A 25,962-nucleotide genomic window follows, 5' to 3' on the forward strand; every position below is an offset into this window, starting at 1 on the left:
TTCCTGTTAATACATGTCAATAAAACAAATGTGTGACTACATTAACCTGTGACTGCTCTATTGAAGGTGCCTGTAAAATTCACTTCAACAATCATTTTGTTTGTAACGACAAACAAAATGACGTTTTCTGTCAACACCAGGTGTTGCCTGAATGATGTGATGAGCACTATTTGTTTGGGCTGACTCCAGCTACACAATGCAGAAACGAAACTACAAACTTCTGCTGTAACACCAGGGAAAGTGTGCCAGGTGGTTCTCAGGAGAGACACACTGTATGTATATAGCATACCTCTGAAGAAGGAATTTATGCAATTGTATAGAATACTTTTAAATGTACTTTTTTGCTGCTCAGTGCCTACCCTTTGTGGTGAGTAGCAATCTATCTGATTTCATATAGACAGTTTTATGAAAAGGATGTATTGCTCCTCACCATATACTGGAAATGCTGAGATGGCCACAACAAAAAGACTGCTAAATATGTGAGCTTTCAGTCAAAAGACCTTCCTCAAATTAGATGACATACACACACACACACGCACACACACACACACACACACACACACACACACACACACACACACACACACACACACATATTCACGCAATCGCAAGTCTTACACATACCACCACTGTCCCCGGCTGCCGAGGCCAGATTGTGAGCAACAGAGCATGACGTCCTACCGACTATCCTTCCCACCCCTCCTGGCGAGGTATTCTACTGCCAACCAAAGCTGTGCAATATCCTCATCCATTCCTACACGATCCCTGCTCCCGACCTCTTGCCTCACGGGTCATATCTCTGTGATAGGCGAGATGCAAGACTGGTGACCGATGCCATACATCCTCCCATCACTACCATCTACTCGAGTCTGGTTACAAGCATCACATATCCCATCAAAGGCAAGGCTACCTGTGAAACCAGTCATGTGATATACAAGCTAAGCTGCAACCATTGTGCTGTGTTTGAAATGGGCATGACAAGTGACAAGCTTTCTGTTGCATGAATGGCTGCTGACAAATTGTGGCTGAGAAAGAGCTGGATCACCTAGTTGCTGAGTATGCTGTCCAACAAACGTTCTTCTTTTCAAAGACCACTTCACTGCATGTGCCATCTGGCTCCTTCCTACCAACACCAGCTTTTCTGAATTGCACTGGTGGGAACTCTCCCTGAAATATATTTTAGGTTCCTATAACACTCTCGGCCTCAACCTCTGTTAGTCACTACCATCACCCACTTGTCACTTTCCCTGTTGCCATTCCAGCACTTTCCCTTCTCTTCCCCCCCCCCCCCCCCCTCAAGGCAGCACTTTATCATCCCCAGTCCACCATGTTATCCTGTCCCAAACTCCTCCTTACCCCTACCACTCATACTGCTTCTCCCACCCTGTTCTGTTGCTCACAGTATGGTATTGGCAGCCAGGAACATTGGTCACGTGTGTACAATTTGTGTTTGCATGAATAGGTGTGTTTATGTTGGCTAGATCAGAAGAACTTCTTTTTGGCTGATAGCTTTCGTTGAAAGCTCGTTTGTTTAGCAGTCTTCTTTTTGTGCCTGTCTGCGACTCAACATTTCTGCTATATGGCGAGTAGCAATCTATCCTTTTCATAATATTGTCACTATTCCATCCTGGATTTTCCACTGTTTGATTTTACATTGTTGTCATTATTTCATCCTCGATTTTCCATTGTTTGATAGAAAGCCTGTAATAAATGACAGGAGGTCAGTATTCTGGGACATTTGACAAAGCAGCTGGGAATGGGTTCCTGTGCTACAGATTATAACTTCATCACAACTATTTCACGGAGTGTACAGACTCGTTATGTTCAGCTAGCCACCCTGCTGGCATGCTTATGCATCAAACTTGAATTCTTTCTCGCTTTTATTACTGAAGACACATATATTTGGAAACAAATTAAAGTGGCTGTTACAGTTTTATGTTCTGACACTGTGACCAGTTTCAACCACCGAGGCCATTTTAAGTGGTTGTCTGGATAATGACACATAAGTACAAATGGAATAAGTGCTATTAAAAGGGAAACTAACAGTAGACATACCCAACAGCATACTGCGTAATGAAATATATAATGCTTATAACGACCTATCCAAAATTGGAGATGATGATACATTAAACATATGAACTTAAAAGTTTTTCAGAATATAGCCAAGAAATATAATGATGTTCGTGCCAAAACTTTAAAATTTGTCTCATTTCCCTTCTAGGGTAATGTTTCATATAATCTTAGTAGATCGTTCCACAGGTTTAATGTTAGAATTGTTTTCAAAACTGCTATAATACTAGATCAGTTACTTGTGCATATTAGAACTGACAACAAAAAGTTTGCAATTGCAGGTATATATAAAATGTACTGTAGTGAATGTGAAGCTTTTTATGTTGGCCAAACAGGCAGAAACTTCTAAATCAGATACTTGGAACATGCAAAAACAGGAAGAAAAAAGCACAAGGTAAATGCCCCTTTGCTTACCACCAAATCACAAATGGATACTGTGTTACTCATATTAACAATAATTTTACACTTTTGAGCAGAATGGAGAAGAGGACCCAAGTGCATGTACTGGAAAAAATGGAAATTTATAACCATGCGCACCACAATAAGAACAAAATGCTTAAGAGACAGAAAAGCTTTAAAAATATATTGCTTTTCTTGACACTCTTGAAATTGTATTCAGTATGTTGCAATGTAAAAGAACTAAGCGCTGTTACTTATCATCATACAGTATGTGTGCCTCACTTACATAAACAACAGGCCAACTCAGTACCTTAGGCTTCATATTATGTAAATATCTTGTTTGTGTACAGAGGTGCATTTGCTTATTCCACTTCTTTGCCATTGCTGACTTTCTGGCCTCAACATTTCTTTTGTTGACATTCTCTGAGCATCATCTGTGGCCTATATGTTTTTGTATTACTTCTTTTTATGATGTTTTCTCATATGTCTCTATGCAAATCTTTTAAATGACATGTAATATTGTATTTTATTTTATTTTTAAAGCATTGTACTTATGTCATTAAAATTTCCTTCCTCCAGTCCATTTTTCCTGGCCTCTACAGAGTCTCTATGTGATGTTCTCTTCCCCTATTTTAGCACTGTTTCATCTGCTTACCAATCTGCATCTGTGTACATCTACAATGCCAGGATCTAGCATTTGTGTGTTACATCCATTACCTTATTAAATTTTGGACGAGTTGTTATTCAACGATATTTATTTTACTACACTGCCCTGCTTTGATGAAGTTTGTTATTACTTTATCATTTCATATAATTTATTCCATATGTACCTTGTTTTTTGGCATTGTTTTGTGTACTTATTCATATAACCACTTGAGAATGGCTTTATTTGCTGTAGTGTCAAAAAGTAAAATTGCAACTGATGCTGTGGTTTGTTTACAATTAATTACTGCAGTTGTTGAAATCCTGAACCATCATGTTCAACAAGCTTCACAAAATGCATACACTTTCTATTATGCATCTGACTGAAAATTAAAATACTATGCTCATTTTGTTTGCTTGCAGATTTCCTCCAACATGAGGGTAACCACACTACTTCCATTCACCATCCAGTTTCCAGTTCTGTTGATGAACCTGATGCAACCCACAGCCGTTTTAGAGTCGCTTCACCATTTAGTGCTGAAACATACAACAATACTGTTATCAACAGTCAGCGCACATCAGGAGATCTTCTAGCTGGTGGTACGTGCATGTGTGAAAATATACTATAAAGCACTGTGGTTTGTTTACCACAATAATTAATTTAAATATGATCTCTCTCTCTCTCTCTCTCTCTCTCTCTCTCTCTCTCTGTGTGTGTGTGTGTGTGTGTGTGTGTGTGAAAGCCAACTGTATAAAGTATTTAACCTGAGGCTAAGGCAGAAAATAACCTCAGATCAATCTTAACCTGGAAATCTGCATTGTATAATCATTAATCCTAGATTATATTGCCATGAAGTCAGATCATCTTTGACTGTTGAAAATTCATGGTTCAAAGTTAGGTTCAGCTCTAATTGTTAGTGGCACTATGATTCATCTCTTTTGTTTTTAGCGCATATTAATTTAAGTAATAAAAATATTGTTAGTAACACAAGAAATGACAAGAAAATATGTGGCTACGTAATTCCCATGCTGCTGATTCTCATATACTTTCTTTCAAACTGGAAGTTTAGGATAAGGAAATTACTGGCTACCATGTGTACTTAATTATCAGTTTCATAACAGCTCTTAGCAGATGACTCGTAATTTATGTGATTAGTTCAAAGGTGTTTTATAGACACTTAGCAGCAGAGTAAGAAAAGGAACATTGGAAATATTTGCAGTGAACAGTTAAGAATGTGAATTTTGACAGCAGTCAATAATGATTCATCACTTGTACATGGCCTCTTTTGGCTTGAGTAGCGGTAACTGTGCAATTCGTATTAAATTGGTAACTACCAGACACTACTTTAAACTGCTATGACTATTCCATGTGCATTGATAAATATAACATAAGCAAGTATTTTGAAATACGCTAACCACATAATCCTCTTTCATTCATTTCAGTGGTTTAGAGGTTGCATTGTGGACTGCAGTGCAGAAGACCACTTGGCTGAACCATCAACTCTGAATTTTTTTCCATTTGTTTCTATTTTCTCTACTTTACTGGTCATAAAAACAATTATAACAACGTTATCATGCCGTTCCATATCATTGAAACCATACCATACTCTCCGTTTTCTGAGCATTCTGAATCATTGTTGGAGAAAATTCTGTGTGCAATAACCCTACACGACCTGAATTACATTGTTTCCTTTTATTTACTTTAAAAATACCTCAGCATTCAAGTGTGCTGTGGTGGTTCTTTTTTATGTATTGTTATTTGTATGTTATGAAAAGTTGGAGTTAGTATTATTCTGCTTGCTTCACAACTGGAAAATTATTTAGGTCAGTGACTAAGTTGTGTTACTTCTCACAGATATGATTCTTGAGTTTCTCCCGGCGTATTTGATAATCAAAATATCCACGGGTGTGCTACCGGTCTATAGTGTCCAACGGGCACAATATTTCGGCGATCATACATGTCACCATCATCAGGTGAACTGACGGACTGAGCTCCTGTGAACGTGCCGGCACAGAGATCCATACGCTATGGCTGCTCAGAGGGAACTGGGTTCGGCCGCGACTGAACCCAGTTCCCTCTGAGCAGCCATAGCGTATGGATCTCCGTGCCGGCACGTTCACAGGAGCTCAGTCCGTCAGTTCACCTGATGATGGCGACATGTATGATTGCCGAAATATTGTGCCCGTTGGACACTATAGACCGGCAGCACACCCGTGGATGTTTTAATTCTCACAGATAGTTTGCCCGACTTGATGTTTTTATATTAAAGGACATCCCCAACACAGAAAATTCCAGATATATAGCTGTACACCTGCATTTATTATTGCAGTTGAGTTTTGTTAATTATTTGTTTTACATTAGTGAAATTACAATGCTGAGGAGATTTTCGCAAATTCCATTAAGTTGGGATGGAAAAAATTTACTGAAGTCACTTTACGTTAATATGATCTGATATTGGGAAAACTGATTACTTTTACTGTTTCAAAGAAAGAACCTCTAATCAAGAGAATCCTCCTACATTTACATTTATTTTTATTTGTCAAAGTTAGCAAATATTAATGATATGAATATAATAGAAGGAAACATTCCACATGGGAAAAATATATCTAAAAACAAAGATGATGTAACTTACCAAACGAAAGTGCTGGCATGTTGATAGACACACAAACACAAACAAAAAATTCAAGCTTTCGCAACCAACGGTTGCTTCATCAGGAAAGAGGGAGGGAGAGGGAAAGATGAAAGGATGTGGGTTTTAATGGAGAGGGTAAGGAGTCATTCCAATCCTGGGAGTGGAAAGACTTACCTTAGGGGGAAAAAAGCACAGGTATACACTCGCACACACACGCACACACACACACACACACACACACACACACACACACGCACACACACACACACACACACACGCACACACACACACATCCATCCGCACATATACAGACACAAGCAGACATTTGTAAAGGCAAAGAGTTTGGGCAGAGATGTCAGTCGAGCATCTGCAGAGCTAGTTGGCATATAAACTTGTACTACTGTAGTAGGTATGGGCTTCGTGTTTATCTTGGCCACAATAAGGCGTTCACTATGCTGTTTGTAGTAGCTTATCCGCACTCCTATTTTTATTATTCATTATTAAACCAACTCCTGCATTACCCCTATTTGAATTTGGTATTTTTAGCCCTGCATTCGCCTGACCAAAAGTCTTGTTCCTCCTGCCACGGAACTTCAGTAATTCCTACTATATCTAACTTTAACCTATCCATTTCCCTTTTTAAATTTTCTAACCTACCTGCTCGATTAAGGGATCTGACATTCCACGCTCCGATCCGTAGAATGCCAGTATTCTTTCTCCTGAGAACGACGTCCTCCTGAGTAGTACCCGCCCGGAGATCCAAATGGGGGACTATTTTACCTCCAGAATATTTTACCCTAGAGGATTCCATCATCATTTACCCATACAGTAAAGCTTAGCTATTCAAAATAAAAATCCAGTCTATACCTTGAGCAAACACTTGCTTGAAAACTGAAAAAGTACAGAAGATAGATAGAAGAAAACTTCAAAAATCTCCCTTATTTATGCATAACTATTAGACAAAATTGACAGTTAACGCTGGATGCACATTTCCAGAAAAATTGCATTTCCAGAAGTATTACACTTTTAGCCTAGGAAATGGCAGTTCTCTGAAACACACATGATGGAATGCAGATTGTAATGAAGCTCTAGATGGAAGGATGCTGTCATGCAAAAAAATGTTACCAAGCAAGGTGGCTCAGGGGTTAGCACATTGGACTCACGTTCGGGAGGACGATGGTTCAAACCCACATCCAGACATCCTGATTTAGGTTTTCCACGATTTCCCGAAATTGCTTTAGGCAAATGCTGGGATGGGTCCTTTGAAAGGGCACAGCTGAGTTTCTTCCCTCTCCTCCCCTAATCTGATGGGACCAATGACCTCACTGTTTGGTCTCCTCTCCCAAATCAACCAACCAACCAAAAAATTGGTACAGTAATAAAGCCCAAGAAAATTATCAAAACTTCAAAGAAAAATGGACTGTCAAAATAAAGGAAATGCTAGAACATTTGACATGAAGCAATTAAAATCCATTGAAGAATTCTTCCAGAAGAAAAACACAACAAGCTTTTACGAAACATTTAATAAAGAGCTACAGGTATATCAGCCCCCGAGTTTATGTTTCACTAAAGAAAATAGAGAAATAATACTGAATAACTCAAAGAACTGTGAACTGCTGGCTGACAACTGTGAAAAACTGGTCAGTTGCAATAATCCAAAGGAAATGTTGACCTTCGTACTGCCTGCAAAGCAAAATGTAAATTCTTCACCTTGTAGTCTCAAAGAAATACCAGGGAATGAACTTGGCAAAATTCGAGAAATGGAAGAGGAAGCAGATGAAGATGAGATGGAAGATGTGTTACTGCAAGAAGAATTTGAAAGACCTAAGTCAAAACAAAGTTTTGGATTATAGGACAATCTGATCTGGGATACAGAAGAAATACCAGATGAATGTAAATGTGCACTAATCCGTTTGATCTACAAAACGGAGGTAAAACAGGTGGCAATAATTACAGAAACATACAAAATTCTTTCTGGTGCAATAGTTAAAAGACTGGAAAAGCAACTTGATAAACATGCGGGGGAAACTAAAGGCTGTTTTCACAAAGAAAGGTCATGTGTGGAACAAGTCTTCAACGTCAACTCAACAATAGGTCACTACATGATCATGAGGCAAAACTGTGTCATCACCTTTGTGAATTTTAAAAAAGCTTACAATGCTGTCGTCCAACCATATCCTCTACACTGCATTAATTTGGAGTAGATAGTAAATTACTTAGCGTGATTAAACAATTTGTAAAAAAAAAATTTCCAAGTCAAAATTTCTGAATCACGTGAAATCAAAACAGGAGTCCAATAAGAGAATGGACTCTTACTGCATTCTGTAACTGAATTTTGAAAAAAAAATTTGGAGAATGGGGAAGTGCTTTACTGCCTGACCCTTGTCAATAACCTCTTAGTTTTTGACAAAATATAGACTCAGCTACCATCCAAATGAAGGTCCCTGAAGGAGTATCAGAGAAAGCAAACCTACTAATCTTGACATCCAAAAGAGTACATGATGAATGTTGTCAGAGCCCCCCAGAGCACTGTAAATAGATTTCAGGAAAATTAACAAGTTCAAAAATTTAAATACCTTGGAGAAATCATTCAAACAAAAAGACTGAATAAAGAAACCAACAGTGCCACATCCTAGAAGATGGAGATGGTGTACGAATCTTCCAAGGACATCTACAAAGACAAATCAGTTTCCATTGATGTGAAAATTAGACACAATGAAGCTGCTGTAACACCACAAATGCTCATTCATTGCTACACTTAACAGTAAGAGATATAGAAAAAAAGAAGATAAAATGAGGATGATCCTTCAAAAAGTTATAGGACCTATCATACATGAAAATAGCATCTACCCAAGTTAAGAAGCAAGAAAGAACTCTATCAAAAAATTAACAAACTCTGTCACAAACTAAAGAAAATGGGTCAGTTTCTTTGGACACGTGAAAAGACTGGAAGACAACACCCTAACTAAAGGAACCTCCCTAGATTAAAAATCAGTGGAACAAAGGCACACAAGAAGACTTAGGCAAAATGAACACAACTGAAGAATACATTCAAAGCGGAGGAAAATTCAAAACAAAGCAAAAAACTTAAAAGCACTGGGGAAATAAAGAACAACCTTATTCAAAAGAATAGTTCCTCTTAGTGATTATTTTACGTGATCTACAATTGCATGGAATTGACAAAAGAAAAAGAAGAAGAAGAAGAATTTATTTAAGAATACAAACATGTAAGGGGTTAAATTAAACAGAAAATTCATCTTTTTTCAAGATGAAGATCATAAAAACATAAGCAAAAAGAATAATATTTAAAGAAAGGATACTGTAACTTGTAACAAATGCCTATCAAATATGGATCCTTCTGTCTACAAAAAGCACTTATGTGTTAATATAATTGGATAAACAAAAAATCTACTCACCAAGCAGTGACACGAGAACACACATATATAAAGATATTGAAGTCTGCAAGCTCTCAGAGCCAGTGTCTTCTTCCTCTGGCAGAATGCATGAAGGGGAAGGAAGAGGGTGGAAGCCCCCTGGCAATCAGTCTTTCCTTCACATCTCATCTGGTAAGACTCTCCAGACCTGGGTTCTGGGAAACTTTTCTGAATTCTCCCCATTTCCTAAATGTCACCAGCCAATATCCTTCACCCGTCTTCTTTCCCCTTTAACTCTTCTGCCAAAACCTTACAGATTTTAATATCTTTATAGGAGTGTTCTTCTGCCACCACTCGGAGAATAAATTTTTTATCTATCCAATTACATTGTGTTTCCAAAACTTGATTACTTTCGTTAATATATTACTTATTAAGTACTTCAAGATTTCTAGTTCTGGAGAGGTATTCCTCAGGATGTTCCAGCCACAACTCATTAATTAGTGACAATTGTAATATCAGTGATGATGATTTTGAGCCTTGTTAGTTAGGGGTAATTCATACAAGTGCAAGCAGCAGTTAGTGACCAATTGGCAAGCACTGCCAGAGGAGGCAGTCCACGCACATGCTACTGGGCAAAGTGGGAGGTGCAAAATCTGGCAGAAAACATTGCGGCAGTGGGCCATTCCATTGTGCTATGGATGGCTGCCTAGAACTGTGAATTGCCGTAGTTCTGTTTGGCAGCCAGTTCTGTAACTGTCAGTGAAAGTTGTTTGATAGACATGAACAACTGACAGCAGCTCAAATGGTCAATGTAGCACCATTAAATTCCCACACAGGTAGGCTTAGCTGCACCCAAGAGCTCAACAGTGGTACCAAGTGAGTTCATTGTCCAAAGCTGCAGACGAGAACTAGGTCCTGCAGTTCAAAGAAATGTGTTCACACACTGACAATTGCTCATTGTCTGGCTGAAGTAGGCAAAGTGCTGTCTGTGATAAGTGCCCGTGGGGTAACTCAGTTGGACTCTTCCCCTTGATGGGTGTGGTGTAGTATGCACTTAGATCACATGTTATGACTCCTGCATGTTTGGCCTCCTGGAGGATTCTGGATTTTTGGAAGAGAAGTGGAATAAAGTAGATAGTTAATGGCACAATAGGACTCAAATGTCTGGCAATGGAATTAAGGTGCATCATCTGAGACCAGGCTAATATGCAAATGGTGAGCAATGCTGAGGTCGAGAATATTTGGGCCACATATGGGGAGTGTGATGTTGCATCTGTCACTACCATCTTATTTTGTTTTTGTTATGGTCTTCAGTCAAAAGACTGGTTTTGGTGTAGCCTTCTGCACCAATGCATCCTGTGCAAGACTCTTCAGCTGAGCATAACTATTACAATCTACTTCCACTTAGAGCTGCTTATTTTAGTCACACCCTTGCTCTCCCTCTGCATTTTTACCCCTACCCCACTCTTATTAATGACACAACTCATGGTGCCTCAGGATGTGTCCTGCAACATATTCTTTCTTTTAGCCAAGCAGTGCCATAAATTTCTTTTCTCCTCAAATTAATTTGGTACCTGTTCGTTAGCTATCCAGACCACCCATCAAATGTTTAGCATTTGTCTGTAGCATAAAAATTCAAAAGCTTCTTCTCTTTTCTGTGTATCATACACATTTCACTTCTCCTTAAAGATAAACTCGATAAATACACTCAGAAAAGACATCCTAACTTAAATTTGTATTAAATGTTAACATAATTCTCTTTTCCAAAAATCTTTTGTTGCTATTGAAGTACTGTATTTTTATGTCTTCGCTTCTTCTGCTGTAATATCATTTTGGTAGTTATCATCTGATTTAAATTGACTACATTCTATTCCATTTGTTTTATTTTTGTTGATGTTCATCCTATAATATCTTTTCAAGACACTATCCATCCCATCCAATTGATCTTCAGAGACCTTTACCATCTCTGACAGAATTATAATATCATTGACACATGTCAGATATTTTATTTCTTCTCTCTGAGATTTAATTCCCCTTGTCAGTGTCTCCTTGTATTCCTTTGCTGTTGCTCAAATTTCAAACTAAACAACATGAGTGACAGGCTCCAACTGTGTCTCACTCCCTTCTCAAATACTGACCTTGTTTCTCCTTCTTCTATTCTTATATAACTGCAGCCTGGTTTTGGTATACCCTGTGGCCTTTGTTGACCACACTGTCCTTGCCCATAATATGTCCCTGGTATTCAACTTTAGGTTGTTAAAGAGGTGCAGTTCTATATACTCTGTTGCAGACTATTTATTGTAGCAGAGGGAGTACTCATTTCAAATCGCATAGTGATTTTCTTGGTTTTCCTGTTTGGTAAATGAGAAATATAGGCCAAGTGTTGTGTCAGGAACTGCTGGAAAATAGGCCAAATGGTGGTGATGCTAAAAAATATTTTGGGGAAGTCAGACTTGAAATAAAGATGCCCTATCGCAAGATGCAAAAACAATCCCTGTGGTTGGGGTGATAGGTGACTACCACCACTTTCCCAATGACTTGGCTCTAAAGTCTGCATGGAGGAGGAGAGATCTGTCCAGCTTGTGCAATATCTTGTTTTTTCATGGGTGGAGGGTAAGTGTGGAGAGGGGGGGGGGGGGGGGGGGATAGCAGAGACCTGATGGAACCGGAATAGAAAAATAGCACAGATATCACCAATTTCTCAGAGTGAGATGACTTCTGATACCACATGTACAGACATTGACAACAGAGAAGTGGAATGCATTAAAGAAATCCTTGCCTAAGATGTTAGGGACATTGTCTTGATTGACTACGAAACACCACAGCTGACGAGTGACAGAGTGGTGCCAGTGGCAAGTGATGGGAGCGTGTACACACAAGTGCTCATCAGAAAAACCATCTCACACAGTATGGTTCACATTACTTCTCATTGGTGATGGCAAGTTATTGTTCTCCTGGTGGTAGTTGAGCTCCTGTGTCAATGTGTGAGGAGGTATTTACAGCTGCTGCAAGCTGGTGCCCTGCTGCTAGGTCAAGATGCAGGTGTGCTGCCTGTGGACTGTGAGACTCATTAGAGCTACTCCTCATAGTATCTTATTTTCTACAGAACAATGTTACAGATATGTGATACGTGAACACAGGATATTTCACAAAACATTGTGGTACTGTACACAATCCCAAATTCTATATATTACCACAAAACTGCTGTCAATCTAAAATGAATGTCATCTTTACAGCAACCGTGTGTTCTTTCCCCATTGTATCATCATGGATGTAAGGTTAGCATGGTTAGTTTTCTAGAACCAGTTACATTTTATTTAAAATAAAGATATTTTCTAGCTTTCATGTTTCATATAAGTTGGTCCACTGTATCACACAATGGAAACTCCAGGTAGGATTATCAATGATGTAGGAAAAGACAGATTGCTCTACTTACTGTGAGAAGACACATTAAGTTGCAGACAGGCACAATTAAAAGAAACTTATAAAAAAAAGTTTGGCCACAGCCTTCATCAGTAAAAGAGAAACACACACCATTCACACATAGAAGCAAGCTCACCTCATGCACACATGGCCGCCAACTGCAGCAACTCAGGCCAGAATGCAGCAGTCTCACGGGATGCAAGCAGCAATATGGAGAGGGCAGAGGAGGGGAAGGGATAGTAGTTTATGGGTGGGGAGAGAGATGAATGCTGTCTGGTGGACTGCGCAGGGACTAGAATGCTAAGCACAGTATTGCAGTGGGGCATTGAGATTGGGGAAATAGGAGCAACAAAGAGAAGGTGGGGAAAGATGAGTGAGAGCATTGGCAGAGGGTGACAAATAAATAGGGTAGGAGATGAGAATGGGGAATATATGATAAGACAGGGGAGGGGGGGGGGGGGGGTGGAAACCGTTGGGTGGAGGATGTGGGGACAGTATGTTACTGTAGGTTGAGGCTGGAATAATTATGAGAGCATAGAATGTGCTGTAAGGACAATTCTCGTCTGTGCAGCTCAGAAAAGCTGGTGGTGAAGGAAGGATCCAGATGGCTCGGATAGTGAAGCAGCCATTGAAATCAAGTGTGATTTGTTCAGCTGCATGTTATGCCACACGATAGTCTACTTTACTCTTGGCCACAGTTTGGCGGCAGCCGTTCATCCTGGTGAACAGCTGTTTGGTAGTCATACCGATATAAAACACTGTGAAGTGATTGCAGCAGAGCTGGTAAATGACATGACTGCTTTCACAGGTGGCCAGACCCTCATGGGGTAGGATGAACCTGTGAGAGGACTGGAATAGGAAGTGGTGGGGAGAGGGGTGAGGGGGAAGGGGGTGGGGGGATTGGGTGGGTCTTGCAGTTGCATTTTCCACAGGGATTTGATCCTTGTGGCAAGGGGTTGGGATTGGGAGTGGCATAGCGATGTACTAGGGTGTTGTGGAGGTTGGGAGGGGAAAGGAACACCACTTTAGGAATGGTGGGAAGGATTTTGGGTAGAATGTCACTCATTTCAGGGCACAATGACAGGTAATCAAAGCCCTAGTGTAGGGTGTGGTTCACTGGTTCCAGCCTGGGGTGGTAGTGGGTGATGAAGGGGAGACTCCTTTGTGGCTGATTCTTGGAGGTGTGAGGGGAAATGGCAAGGGAGATATGTTTGCAGACTAGGTCTGGGGACAGTGCCTATCTGTGAAGTCTTTGGTGTGACTCTCAGCATACTGAGCAAAGGAGTTATTCTCACTAAAGATGCGCCATCCCTGGGTGGCCAGGCTGTATGGGAGGAATTTTTTTTATTTGAAAATGATGACAGCTATCGAAGTAGAGGTACTGTTAGTGGTTGGTGGGTGTATGGTGGACAGAGAGGTGGATGGAGCCATCAAAGAAGAGGAAGTCAACTTCGAGGATGGTGGGATGCTGGGTTGAGGAGGACCATGTGAGGTGGATGGAAAAGAAAGTGTTACGGTTGTGAAGGAATGAAGACAGGGTGTCTTGGCCCTGAGTCCAGATCATGAAGATATCATTAGTGAACCCGGAGCAGACTAGAGGTTTGGCATTTTGGGAGGCTAGGGAGATGTCCTGTAGATGGCCCATAAAAAGGTTAGCATAGGGGGTGCCATGTAAATGGCCATGGCTCTGCCACAGGTTTGTATGCCTTCTCTTCAAAGGAGAATTAGTTGTGAGTTAGGACAAAGGTAGTGAGTTGTATGAGGTAGTGCGTTTGGAGTTTGAAGGACTTCGTGATACATTGTGTTCAATATCGGTAACACCATTGGTATGAGGGGTGTTGGAGTATATGGAGGTGTTTTCAACAGTGATGAGTAAGGATCTAGGAGGCAAAAGGGTGGGGATGGTGGAGAGCTGGGGAAGAAAGTGTTTGGTGTCTTTTACGTGGGAGGCTAGATTACAGGCAATTGGTTGGAAGTGTTGGTCAGTGAGGGCCAAAATTCTTTCAGTGTACAGACAATAACCAGCCACAGTGGGGCATCCAGATTGCCATCCCTTCCTCTTGCCCACTCCCTTCAGATTGCAGCTTGCCCGAGATGCTGGAGTTGGCAGTCATGTGTGCAAAAGGAGTCCTTGCTTGTGTGGATATATGGTGAGTGTTTCTTTTTTGTGATGAAGGCTGTGACCGAATGCTTTAGGTGTCTTTTAATTGTGCCTGTCTGCAACTTAATGTGTCTTCTGGTAAGTAGCAATCTGTCTTTACCTACATTGTTGATATTCCTACCTGGAGTTTCCATTGCTTGATTTTGTCAAACGGCTTTTCTTCCATCTTACAACCTTGTGATGGTTTTCTTTGTTACCATTCTCTAAAGTATTACTCTTCTCAGTGTCCATTCCTGCTCTTCTCTCCTGTGTTTATTCACTGCCTTCCAAACAGCATGCACTTCCGAACCAAACTGATTGTCTGTGCACAACACAGACTTCGTGACCATGCGTATTGCTGCATCATCTGATGCCCCAGATTCTTTCCTCTGATAATTATATTTATTTCTATTGACCTCCCCTCATATCTCACCCTGACATACTTTAGTGTTGTATTATCCACACCTGCCTGTGCCACAGGAATTCTTGATCCTTGACCTGACCCATCCCCCCTACCTCTGTCTTCACTTATTGCAACACACACACACACACACACACACACACACACACACACACACACCCATAACTCATCATTCCTTTTCTCCTATGTTTCTGTATGTTTTTAATGCCTTTGTGCATTTTTTACACATTTTTACACAATTTCACATTTTTTTTGTATTTTTATATATTTGAGGGTTCTTTTATGTATCTTGGCGTATTTTTGCATCTCTGTATGTTTCTGCATGTCTTTATATATTTTTTATGCATCTTTTCCCTTATCCAGCCCCTCTCATAGCCATCAACGTCTATTTTGCCCATTTCTGCGTCCTTCCCATTTCCCTTAGCACCATTCCTGCCACAAAGAACCCCTTCTTCATCTTTCCTCACCAGTTCAGGAAAGTATCCTTCCCCCAGCTAAAATTCAGTCCCACATCCTGTTTCTCAAATGCTGCCTAAACCATGGCATCCTCCAAAATGGCCTAACCATAAAAAGATTCCTTTCAGTGGATCCCACCCCTTGTTTTACAATGACCTGCACCTTTTCTGATTCTGCCAATCCCTGGCCATCACAAACTGGTACTGTAAATACACAGCTCCATGACACAGGCATCCAAGAACCACCTCTGCTCCCTCTGCAAGATACTACTATTGTGCAATCCCTACTCCATTCATCATGTCTGTGAAATTGAATCCCTTGCTCTCCAGTACCTGGATGAGCATTCCAGACATCATCTCCATAAGCTATCAAACTTGCTCACATCCTACTGCTGCCTCAGGGCACTGCTATCCAACCCATATTGTACCATCCGTGTTCCTCCTCATCCACTCCTCATAGCAGTTCAACCCTGCCTAGATATATCCCCAAACTTCCCTACCAATTCTTCACCAAATTCAGAGCCAAAACTTTCTTGTAATGCTGTTGTTAACAATTTCATCAAAACCCTCAGCTCCACAGAAGTTTCAGTCCTGTCCAAAGGCCTCAACTTTAGTGCTACATCCAATTTTAACCATGCTGGATTTGTCAAACATCTGCTGCCCTTCTCCCTGTCCCTGCAATGGAAGCACTTCTTTGCCACCAATCCCCCAAACCAAAATCACCCTAATTCCTACATTTAACCCTGCCTCTTCCAGTTTGTATCACCATCAAACTGTGATGCTTCCCCCATTCCACCTAACCACCCATTGGTCACCTTCCAGGAATTCCTTACCTCCACCTCAGTCTCACCATCCTCCACCAGGACCCTACCTCAGAACACCAACCTTTCAGTAGGACAGAGAATAGCCATACACAAACTCAATATGATTTCTGACCTAATCATCCTACCTGCAAAGGTACCACCACTGTTGTTACGAATCACTGTGACTACCTGGCAGAAAGCCTTTGCCGATTATCTGGCTCCTCCACCTATAAACTCTGCCAGAGTTATTCCATCCCAGAAGTCCAGCACAACTTTCAATCCCTGCTTAAAACCCTAGGCCCTTTGCAGAACCTATCCCCTGAATCTATTTCCCTTCTCACTTGTATGACACCCTGCACACCCACTATCTACAAGCTCCCCAAAATCCACAAACCCAACAATCCTGGACACCCCATTGTACCAGGTTATTGTGTCCCCACTGCAAGAATTTCCTCGAATGACACCTCCAACCAATTGCCCATAATCTAGCCTCTCACATCAAAGACACCAACCACTTCCTTCACCGACTCTCCATCATCCCCACCCCTTTATTTCCTGGATCCTACTCTTAACTGTTGCTGCCAACTTCCTATACTCCAACATCCCTCATGTCCATGGTCTTACCACTATTCAACACTACCTTTCCCAATGTCCTTCACACTCCAAACCCACTACCTCATACAACTTACTAACTTTATCCTAATCCACAACTGCTTCTCCTTTGAAGTGAAGGTGTATAAACAAACCTTCAGTACAACCATGGTCACCTACATGGCATCCTACTACGACAACCTTTTTGTTGTATTTTGTTGTCCATCTAGGGGCAACCTTCCTAGCCTCCCACAACACCAAACCCCTAGTCTTGTACAGGTTCGCTAATGATACCTTCATGATCTGGACTCAGGTCCAAGATTCCCTAACTTTGTTGCTTCACAACCTCAACACTTTCTCTCCCAACTGCTTCACATGGTCCTCCTTAACCCAGTGTGCCACCTTCCTGCATGTTGACCTCCTTCTCTCTGATAGCTCCATCTGAACCTCTGTCCACATTAAACCCACCAACCACAAACAGTACCCGCATTTCAGCAGCTGTCATCCCTTTCACACCAAACAATCCATCCCATACACCCTGGCCACCAAGGAACAGTTTATCTGCAGTGACAAGAACTCCCTTGTTCAGTATGCTGAGGGTCTCACCATGGCCTTCACAGACAGGCACTATCCCCCAGACCTAGTCCAATCCTCCCACCACCCACAAGAACCAGCCACAAAGGAGAGTCCCCTTCATCACCCAGTACAACTCCGGGCTGGAACAGCCTAGTCCATCCCTATGCCACTCCTAATCCCGACCCCTCGCCACAAGTATCATATCCCTGTGGAAGACCCAGGATCAGAACCTGCCCAATCCACCCACCCAGCACTTCCAATGCTGTGCTTGTTGGTGTTCTAGTCTCTGCACACTCCATCAGACAGTGTTCATCTCTCTCTCTCCACCCATATACTACTATCTCTTCCCCTTCTCCACTCCATACAGATTTCTACTTGCATTTCATGTAATAGTTGCATTCCTGCCAGAGATGCTGGAGTAGGCAGTCATGTGTGCGTTGGATGTACTTTGTGAGTATGAATGGTGATTGTTTCTCTTCTGCTGATGAAGACAATGGTTGAAAGCTTTATGTAAGTGTCTTTTAATTGTGCCTGTCTGAAGTTTCACACGTCTTCTTATGGTAACAGTCTGTCTTATCCTACATTGTTGGCACATTGTATGTTAGCTGACAAACTAGCGAATGAATCATTAAATAAAATGTTTTGCCTTTTTTATTAATGAATTCTTCTATTACTTCCTGGTAGAACAACTTCATTTTTAACAATGAAAAGCAAACATAATGTATTATTAGAACCAAAAACAATTTTTTTTATCTCTGATTTTTTGGACAGTAGATTTTATGAACATTTTTTCCTACATGTTAGCTACAGTCATAGTCTTATTATTAGATTTATTTTCATTCAACTCTTTCTCATTACTCATTTTTGTATGTTGCTTAATTCAGGTAATCGTAACTCACCAACAGGCCTGGGAATTGTACAAGCTTTTGTAACTGGTGATGCTCTAAAGCTGGTACCAGTCAACAGGCAGTCGTCTTTTGACATGGAGTTACCAGAAAGTGGTGGAGACTTAGCTGATGTCTCTGTCAACATCACATGTGAGTTCTTTAAGTTGAAACTGTTTTAAAAATGAATATGGATGTATCATAATTTGAACATCATACAAAGGAAAGAAATATCCAATATTAAACAACAACCAAATAAAGATATAGAATGTACTTACTTACCAAATGACAGTATATCATACACTGGTTTCCTATCTAAATCTTCCCCTTACACTTTAATCTCACTTTTTCCCCCTAAACACAAGTGAATCTTTTAGATTTTTATGCTATATTATTTTGTTGTTACTGCGACTTCTAAGGAAATAACATCTGATGTTCATTTATTGTATATCTTCTTGTTATTTATTAAGGTAACCCTTTGCTCTAAGTTTATTTTGTCTCACATTTAGACTTCTTTTCTGCTCTCTTTCTGGAACCAGCAAGAATCCTCTTTATGTAATTTATAGTACTTACATATCTCTCAGTTTGATTATTTTTCATATATTTTTCATGTCATCTTCAGAACTTGTCAGTATCTGACCAAAAACAAGTTGCTAGGTGTACATTTTCCCTATATGCAGTTTAATCAACTCTTTAACTATTAGTCTGCCTCACACTAACACAGAGATCTGGACATAACATGAGTGCCATAGCTTTCACCTGTCATTCGTTAAAACACATCATTACCATTACCAGTGATCACTGGATGTTGATTACTATTGTATTGATTGTCCATGACTGTAAACATTTTGTCTAGTGTTAATGCCATTCAATAATTAAAAATAAAGATTTTTGAAAATTGTAGGCAACTGACAATTACATAAAGAAAATTACCTTCGGAATTAAAGAAATTCAAATCTTTTAAAATATTGTGAAGATGCTATCGATGACTTAGCATCTCCACTGTATGGTGAGTGGCAACTTTCCTTCTCACAATATTGTTACATTCTATCCTGGATTTTCCATTGTTTGATTAGATTTTTTAAAATGTCATTTATTTAGTTATTTGAAAGGTTCAAAAGGTCTTGACAAAGATGATGATGCTAAGTGTTTATTGAAAGTGCAGACAATAGTTTGTATTGAGAATTTTACCACCATATAATATCTTTGGTGTTTTTATGAGCAAGTTTTCAAGTCAATTGTTAGTCGTTCTGTGTCATTCTCCATACAGTGGGTTTTGAATGAAGTTGTTTGGTAACTATGTGTTGTGCATGTGTTGTCAAACTACATCCCATCAAGCATGGCCCACTCTAGCATTATCACTGTCCTGGGCAAACAAGTTAAAATGCCTCCCCTTGTCAAGTGCGCATCCAAGGGAGCAGGGGAGTTGGAGGCATTGAGTCATGATCCACACATTATAATAAAATATTTATATTTATGATTTACAAATTTCTAGACTTTGTCACTTTATTATTATTATTATTATTATTATTGCTGTTGTTATTGTTGTATTCATTTCACACACAATGACTATACTGAATCATGACCTCTCAAAACCCGAAGCCTGGATGGTGACCTTTCCCATCCCAAAAACCTCCATCCGTGCCTGCCCCTTGCAATTTGGTAATTTAAACATTTTGTTTATTGAAATAAAATTTAAGTCTTTTAAATAATATAAAAATCATGTATTTAAATGGATGTAAGTTACAAAATTTCATTATGTGCAAGGCAAAAAGTGACACATCCTACAATAAATGAGTACAGCATAATCCCATAGTTACAAAATTTACAAAAGTTAGGCAAACATACAATAACACTGAAGACTTTTAAATGTACACAATTCACAAAGTTACATTCTGTGTAGGACACTAAATGATGCATCATTAAAATATACAAGTAGTGTAATCTCATTACTACATTTCTTAATATTAAGGTTTCTCGCTTAGTAAATCCTTTTTGGCGGCCACTTCATTTTTATTGTTTCCCACTCACATACACAGAACTAAATATGAGAGCTTTCACACAGATTGATCACGGTGTGGCACAACGTTCATTCCACATCTTTCTTTGGCAGTTGGTATGACCAGAAGTCACAACAGTAGTGTTATTTTCTGTTGAGAGTGAAGACTTAAATAATTTTGATTGTTGCAGCCATTAAATTATGGTATGACAATTGTATGTATGGAAAGAAATCAGGAGAAAAGTAATGCTGATGATATAAAAAATATGCCATGAAAAAGTTATACCATTGGTTGCAGTTGATAAAGTGCGACCTGCATTTGTTTTCAGTCCTGTTTCGGTCTTAGCCAGCCCTCTAAAACTTTTTCCTAGTTTCTGTGAAATACAAAAATAAATTTGAAGAACACTGGTCTACATTGCTCTTAGCATAACAGATGCCGAATATTTTAGTGAAAGGATTCAACATTTTTCCCCACTTATGATGTTGCAAACATCTTTCTGGCTTGGGATTGCTAATGTAGGGATACAGACAGAATTTATCACATTCAGATTAGCTAAGTGTCCCATTTAAGTTTAAGGGGAAAGTATTGCAAACAGAAATATTATAGAACACCAGTATCACTTGTCTCCCAACAATGACAGGTGTGAAGGCTTAATACTCGTGATCATGTAGTTTCCTTGCAATTTATGCCTAGAATATTTAATCAGACGTTCAATTTGAATATAATGTCCAACAAGTTAATTGATGTTTTTATCTGTTAAGTACCTATCAAGGGAAAAATAATCATTAAATAATTACATATGTTAAGAAAACACCTCCATGTTTTATCTCAACTTTCTACAATGGGTAACTTACACCTGAAACTAAAACAAAATTTACATCAATTCCGTCTGATAGTATGAATAAAACAGTATTTTTCATAAATCTCACTTCCTCTTCAACTATTTTAACACAAAACATAACCAAAGTTTTTATAAATTAAATAATGCAGTGTATCTGTTCTTAGAGAATAGTATACTATGCAAAAAGCATGGGAAAATTTGATTGTGAGGGAGAGTGTGCCAACCACTGCATCACATAATTACCTGTTTTAAGGTCACTGTGACATAGTGTTGGTAAGTAGCTACTACAAAGAAGCTGAATTTTGGAACACAAATGCAGGTACCAGGTAGATTCCTGCAATACCAAATACTTAGATATGGTGAAGTTATTAGCGATTTATACGACAAACATAAATTGATGCATATCACACATGTGCGACAATCCAAAAACATTGTCACATGTGACAAAAATGCAAGAGAATTTAATGCTTGCAGATGACAGTGCAACATAAGTAACAGGTAAAGGTGACGAACACATCACAGCTGCAGCCAGTGGTGTCAACTCCATAATGCAGAAACATTTTGTACATGCCAATACTCAGAACCAATCTCATTTCTGTGGCAAAGGGTGTGGACAGCAACTACAGAGTGACATTTGAGGAACCTCATGAAATTATAGGACATACTAACAGCAAAATCAAAGTGCTTGCAGATAGGGTTGGTAATGTGTTTTCTTTACCAGAAAATAGTCCAAAGGCATTCGCCATTGTCAAGCTGAAACTTATGAAAAGTGATATGTGAATCTGACATACTCGATTATTCCACCTGAACTCATGAGATATGATCAGAATGGTCAAAAATGAGCATATGACAAGTTAAAATTCAGTGACGTTAATCTTATTAAATGCCTTATACATCTTAATGGAAAACTCATGTCAAGTTACTCCACCAAATGAGAAGGGAACTCAAATGAACTTCTGGAGTTAATCCACTCTGATGTGTGTGGGCCAATGAGAGAAACATCTCAATGTTATGCAAAATTTATTGTGACCTTTATAAATGACTATAGCAGTTGGTTTCAAGTCTATTTCCTTTGAAATAAAGGAGAAGTTGTAGACAAATTTGCTGAATTTAAAAACACAGTTGAAATTAGACATAAAATTAAATTCTTTCAGTTAGACAACATTACAGAGTACTGCAATGAAAGAATGGACTCCATCCTCAGAATGTAGTGATGTCTAATGGTTCTACAAACAATGCAGCAGAATGGTGTCACCAAATGAAAGGATCATTCATTAGCTGAAATGGCATGTTGCATGCTGCTTGAGTCAAGACTACTGCCATCATTTTGTGCCTAAACAATCAACTCAGCCAACTAGATCTGCAGGACTGTCTGATAGAGTTCTGCATGAAAAGTGGCTGAAGAGGGAACCTGACCTATCTGATCTTGGTGTATTTGGTCAAAAGGTTGTCATCCTGGATAACTCACCAGACAAAAGAAGGTTCAATCTTAAAGGCAAAGAATGGATTTTTGTAGGTTATTCTGACTGTTCAAAAGCTTATTGTTTGTACCAAGAGATCACAGGATTCACATGTCAGGTGAAGTGAAGCTCCTTGATCATGACAGTTTTGAGTCCAAACAAACTTGCATGGACTTCTGTGCAAGTGCCTTTTATTATCTTCTGGCAGGTATGATGTTATGCCATAATAAAGAACCAAACATGAGATAATACAGCACTGGTACTCCAAGAAAATCTGCAGACCAAAAACCACACTGAGAAGTATAATATCAGGTTGGAGCCTACTTCTTTGTAAATCTGGACATAGAATGTGCACTTTCAGCCGAATTATGCATTTTAGTGTGGTTTACGAAATTCCGATGCTCTTGGAGTATCCTGTTGTGTTTATCACATAATGTAAGGTCTTTTAATGCTATGTAGGTACAAACATGTCAGCACCCTAGTTGTTGTAGCTGCGCACATGCGCTTACGCTAGTTTCTAGTGCTCTCTGATAACTGCTAATGCAAATTCTAATGGTCGCAGAAAAATATTGTAAATGGTGGTTGAAATGCATTACTTTCAAATGAAATTTCATTTTATGCAAGATGAATTATGTTATGTGTGCAAATGTGTTTTGAATTTCTTAAATTACAGAGCATTTGATTCTCATTTAAAGCTCAACATGTTGAGGGCCAGCCACTTATGTCAGAAGAATTTCAAGCCCAGAAGACCAGACATTTATGTCATCATATAAAATTTTACTGGCACATTTGTGTGATGTATATTAAAGTGTACTACATGCAAACAAAGACTAATATTATATGTGAAAGCTTAGCTTTTATTGTAGCTACACTGAGTATATTAATTTAAACCATAATATGAAAATATGCAGTGTACATATTGCTGCATGTCAAAGATCTTTCCTAAATGGGCATTTTTTGAGAGGGGAGGGAGGGGGAGGAGAAGTTTTGTTTTCTAAAGTGCCGGGAAGATCTATGCAAGTACATAAAACCTTAACCATGCAAAAGAATGATACGTTTTATGGTTCTGAGGGAAAGTATACTGTCACTTGACATGGAAAAAGTGTTTTTTCACCCAGGAAAAACCCAGGAATTTTTTTCCTTGTCCACATATGTATTGGTGCCTATAGGCATGAATATGTGCATGTTTTCAAGTCACTCATTTGTATCTCCGGATTATTTGCCATACAGTGAGTTTCAAATTAAGTTGTTCAGTAATTATGTGTTATGGATGTATTGTCAAACCACACCCCAGTGGTGGGAACTACAGTCTTGGCAATGGCAATGATATGTCTATCATTCTGGCACTAATGTTAAGAATGTTTCTGTTTGAATGGTTCAGTAAAAGAAACCTATCTGAATCTCTGAACTAAAATACAGAGCTTTCAGTGTATTGCTTAGAAGATGGGATAGGCAGGTGGCCTTGAAAGGGAGGAGGAGGAGGTGGCAAAGCCAGCCACACATCAGTGTGTGATGGTTTGAAGAGTTCCTCACACACACAGGTTGCAGTTGGGATGGTCTTCTGGTAATATGCAACTAGCACCATTTATTGTCACAAGTGTTCAGTCTGGTCAAAACTATCCATCCAGCCTGTTCCAGAGTTTCCACAATAATTTCATTATGGAAATTGATACCGAAAGAGGGGAGTAAATATTGTTGAGTTTGACACAGCTACTACCAAAATATCAGCTCTTCAAGCCATCTACCATGGGTGGCTAGTGGGAAATATTTCCAGTTTTATCAAGCAGTTATCAAATAATAGTGATTGTGGACACATGGAGCTAATGAAACTTAGCAGTGGATTGTTTGCCACATTAAAGTTCCTTCCAAGGGTTAAATATATGTATTATTTATTAAGAGCCAACTAGAGGGTGTTCAGTAAGTAACTATGCAGTTCATAACTTGCTGTATTAAAGTCACAGAAGTTATAAGAGATGCTGGAAGTGAAGTGATCCCCGTGAACTTGACGACACAGTTACTCAGGTTTCTGCATCCAATGTGACATGCCAGTGTGGCTTGGAGCTCTTGTATGGTGTGCAGATTGCTTTCACAGGCATTTCCCTTCAACGTACTCCATAGAAAGTAATCCATTGTTGCCAAGTTGGGTGAACATGGAGTCCAGGGTCTTCGAGAGATGATGTGGTCATCAGAGATGTCTTTTAAAAAGTTCATCACCTTGTGGGCAGCATGCACAATTGCTCCATTCTGTTGGAATCAGGCAGTCTCAATTTTGTTCTCATTTATTGCACCTAGGAAGGGCTCCGCAATGCAGGTACAGTACCATTCTGTATTTATGGTGTTGTGAAAGAAGATCGGCCGAATGATGTGTTTACGAGTCACTGCACAGCAAATATCAAGCTTTTCATCATTAAGTGTGGACACCTTAAATTCATGCGAATTCTCTGTAGTCCATACATGACTATTCTGACTACTCACATAACCAGAGAGGTGAAACCATGCCACAGCCATGAAAAACATTGTGTCAAGAATCCCCTCACCATTATCCTGCAGGAAGGACAGAAACCAGTTGTAAAAGTTCACGTGCAGCAGGTGATCGTGTGTCTCATTTTATATACAACTTACATCTTATACGGCAACACGTACAGTGATTTCCGCAGAATCTTGTGAGCCGAACGTATGGACATGTGGGCCTGCTGAGCTAGTCATCTAACCAATTTCTTTGGACTTTGAAGAATCATGTCTTGCACCTCTGCCACATTCTCTTTGGATGTGGATGTGGAAGGCCTGCCTGATTTTGGAGCACTATGAACGCTTCCAGTCTTTCAAAACTTGGTGACGAGGTTCTGTATGGCATTCCGGGTAGGCAACTTCACTCATGGGAACTTTGCTGCACATGCAGCTTCTACTGCTGAGGTAAACTTGTCTCCATTGCAGAACACATGCTCCACGAGAAACACTCTTTGTTCAGTCATCAGCATGATGACCTGGATCACAATGATGTCATGCAAGATGTTGGTCTTCAATCAAAGTGAATCTGTAGAAACAATGATTAGTTGATTACATCTAACTACAGAACCATCTCGCTACAGGCCTTTTGCCTATAATGGAAACGTCTATAATGGAAGACTTCCAACATCTGTGAAGGTTTCCTTCCAGTGAAAACCAAATAAGACACCTAGAAATGTTTTGTCAGCAGAATTAAGTAACAAAACTTATCCTTTTGGTACTCTCAGGGACTTTTACATGAACT

The 25,962-nt window shown here is 39.6% G+C and overlaps 1 protein-coding gene across 1 annotated transcript in view; it reads left to right on the forward strand.

The window, feature by feature from the left end:
- Positions 1–25,962, forward strand: part of LOC126456767 (filamin-A) — an 885,319-nt gene that overhangs the window by 475,518 nt on the left and 383,839 nt on the right. The window contains exons 16-17 of the mRNA XM_050092525.1: positions 3,535–3,711; positions 18,412–18,564. Coding sequence (XP_049948482.1) covers positions 3,535–3,711; positions 18,412–18,564 — 330 coding nt within the window. The remainder of the gene's footprint in view (positions 1–3,534; positions 3,712–18,411; positions 18,565–25,962) is intronic.

The sequence above is a fragment of the Schistocerca serialis genome, chromosome 2 (assembly GCF_023864345.2).
Source record: "Schistocerca serialis cubense isolate TAMUIC-IGC-003099 chromosome 2, iqSchSeri2.2, whole genome shotgun sequence".
In the NCBI taxonomy this organism is placed as follows: domain Eukaryota; kingdom Metazoa; phylum Arthropoda; class Insecta; order Orthoptera; family Acrididae; genus Schistocerca; species Schistocerca serialis.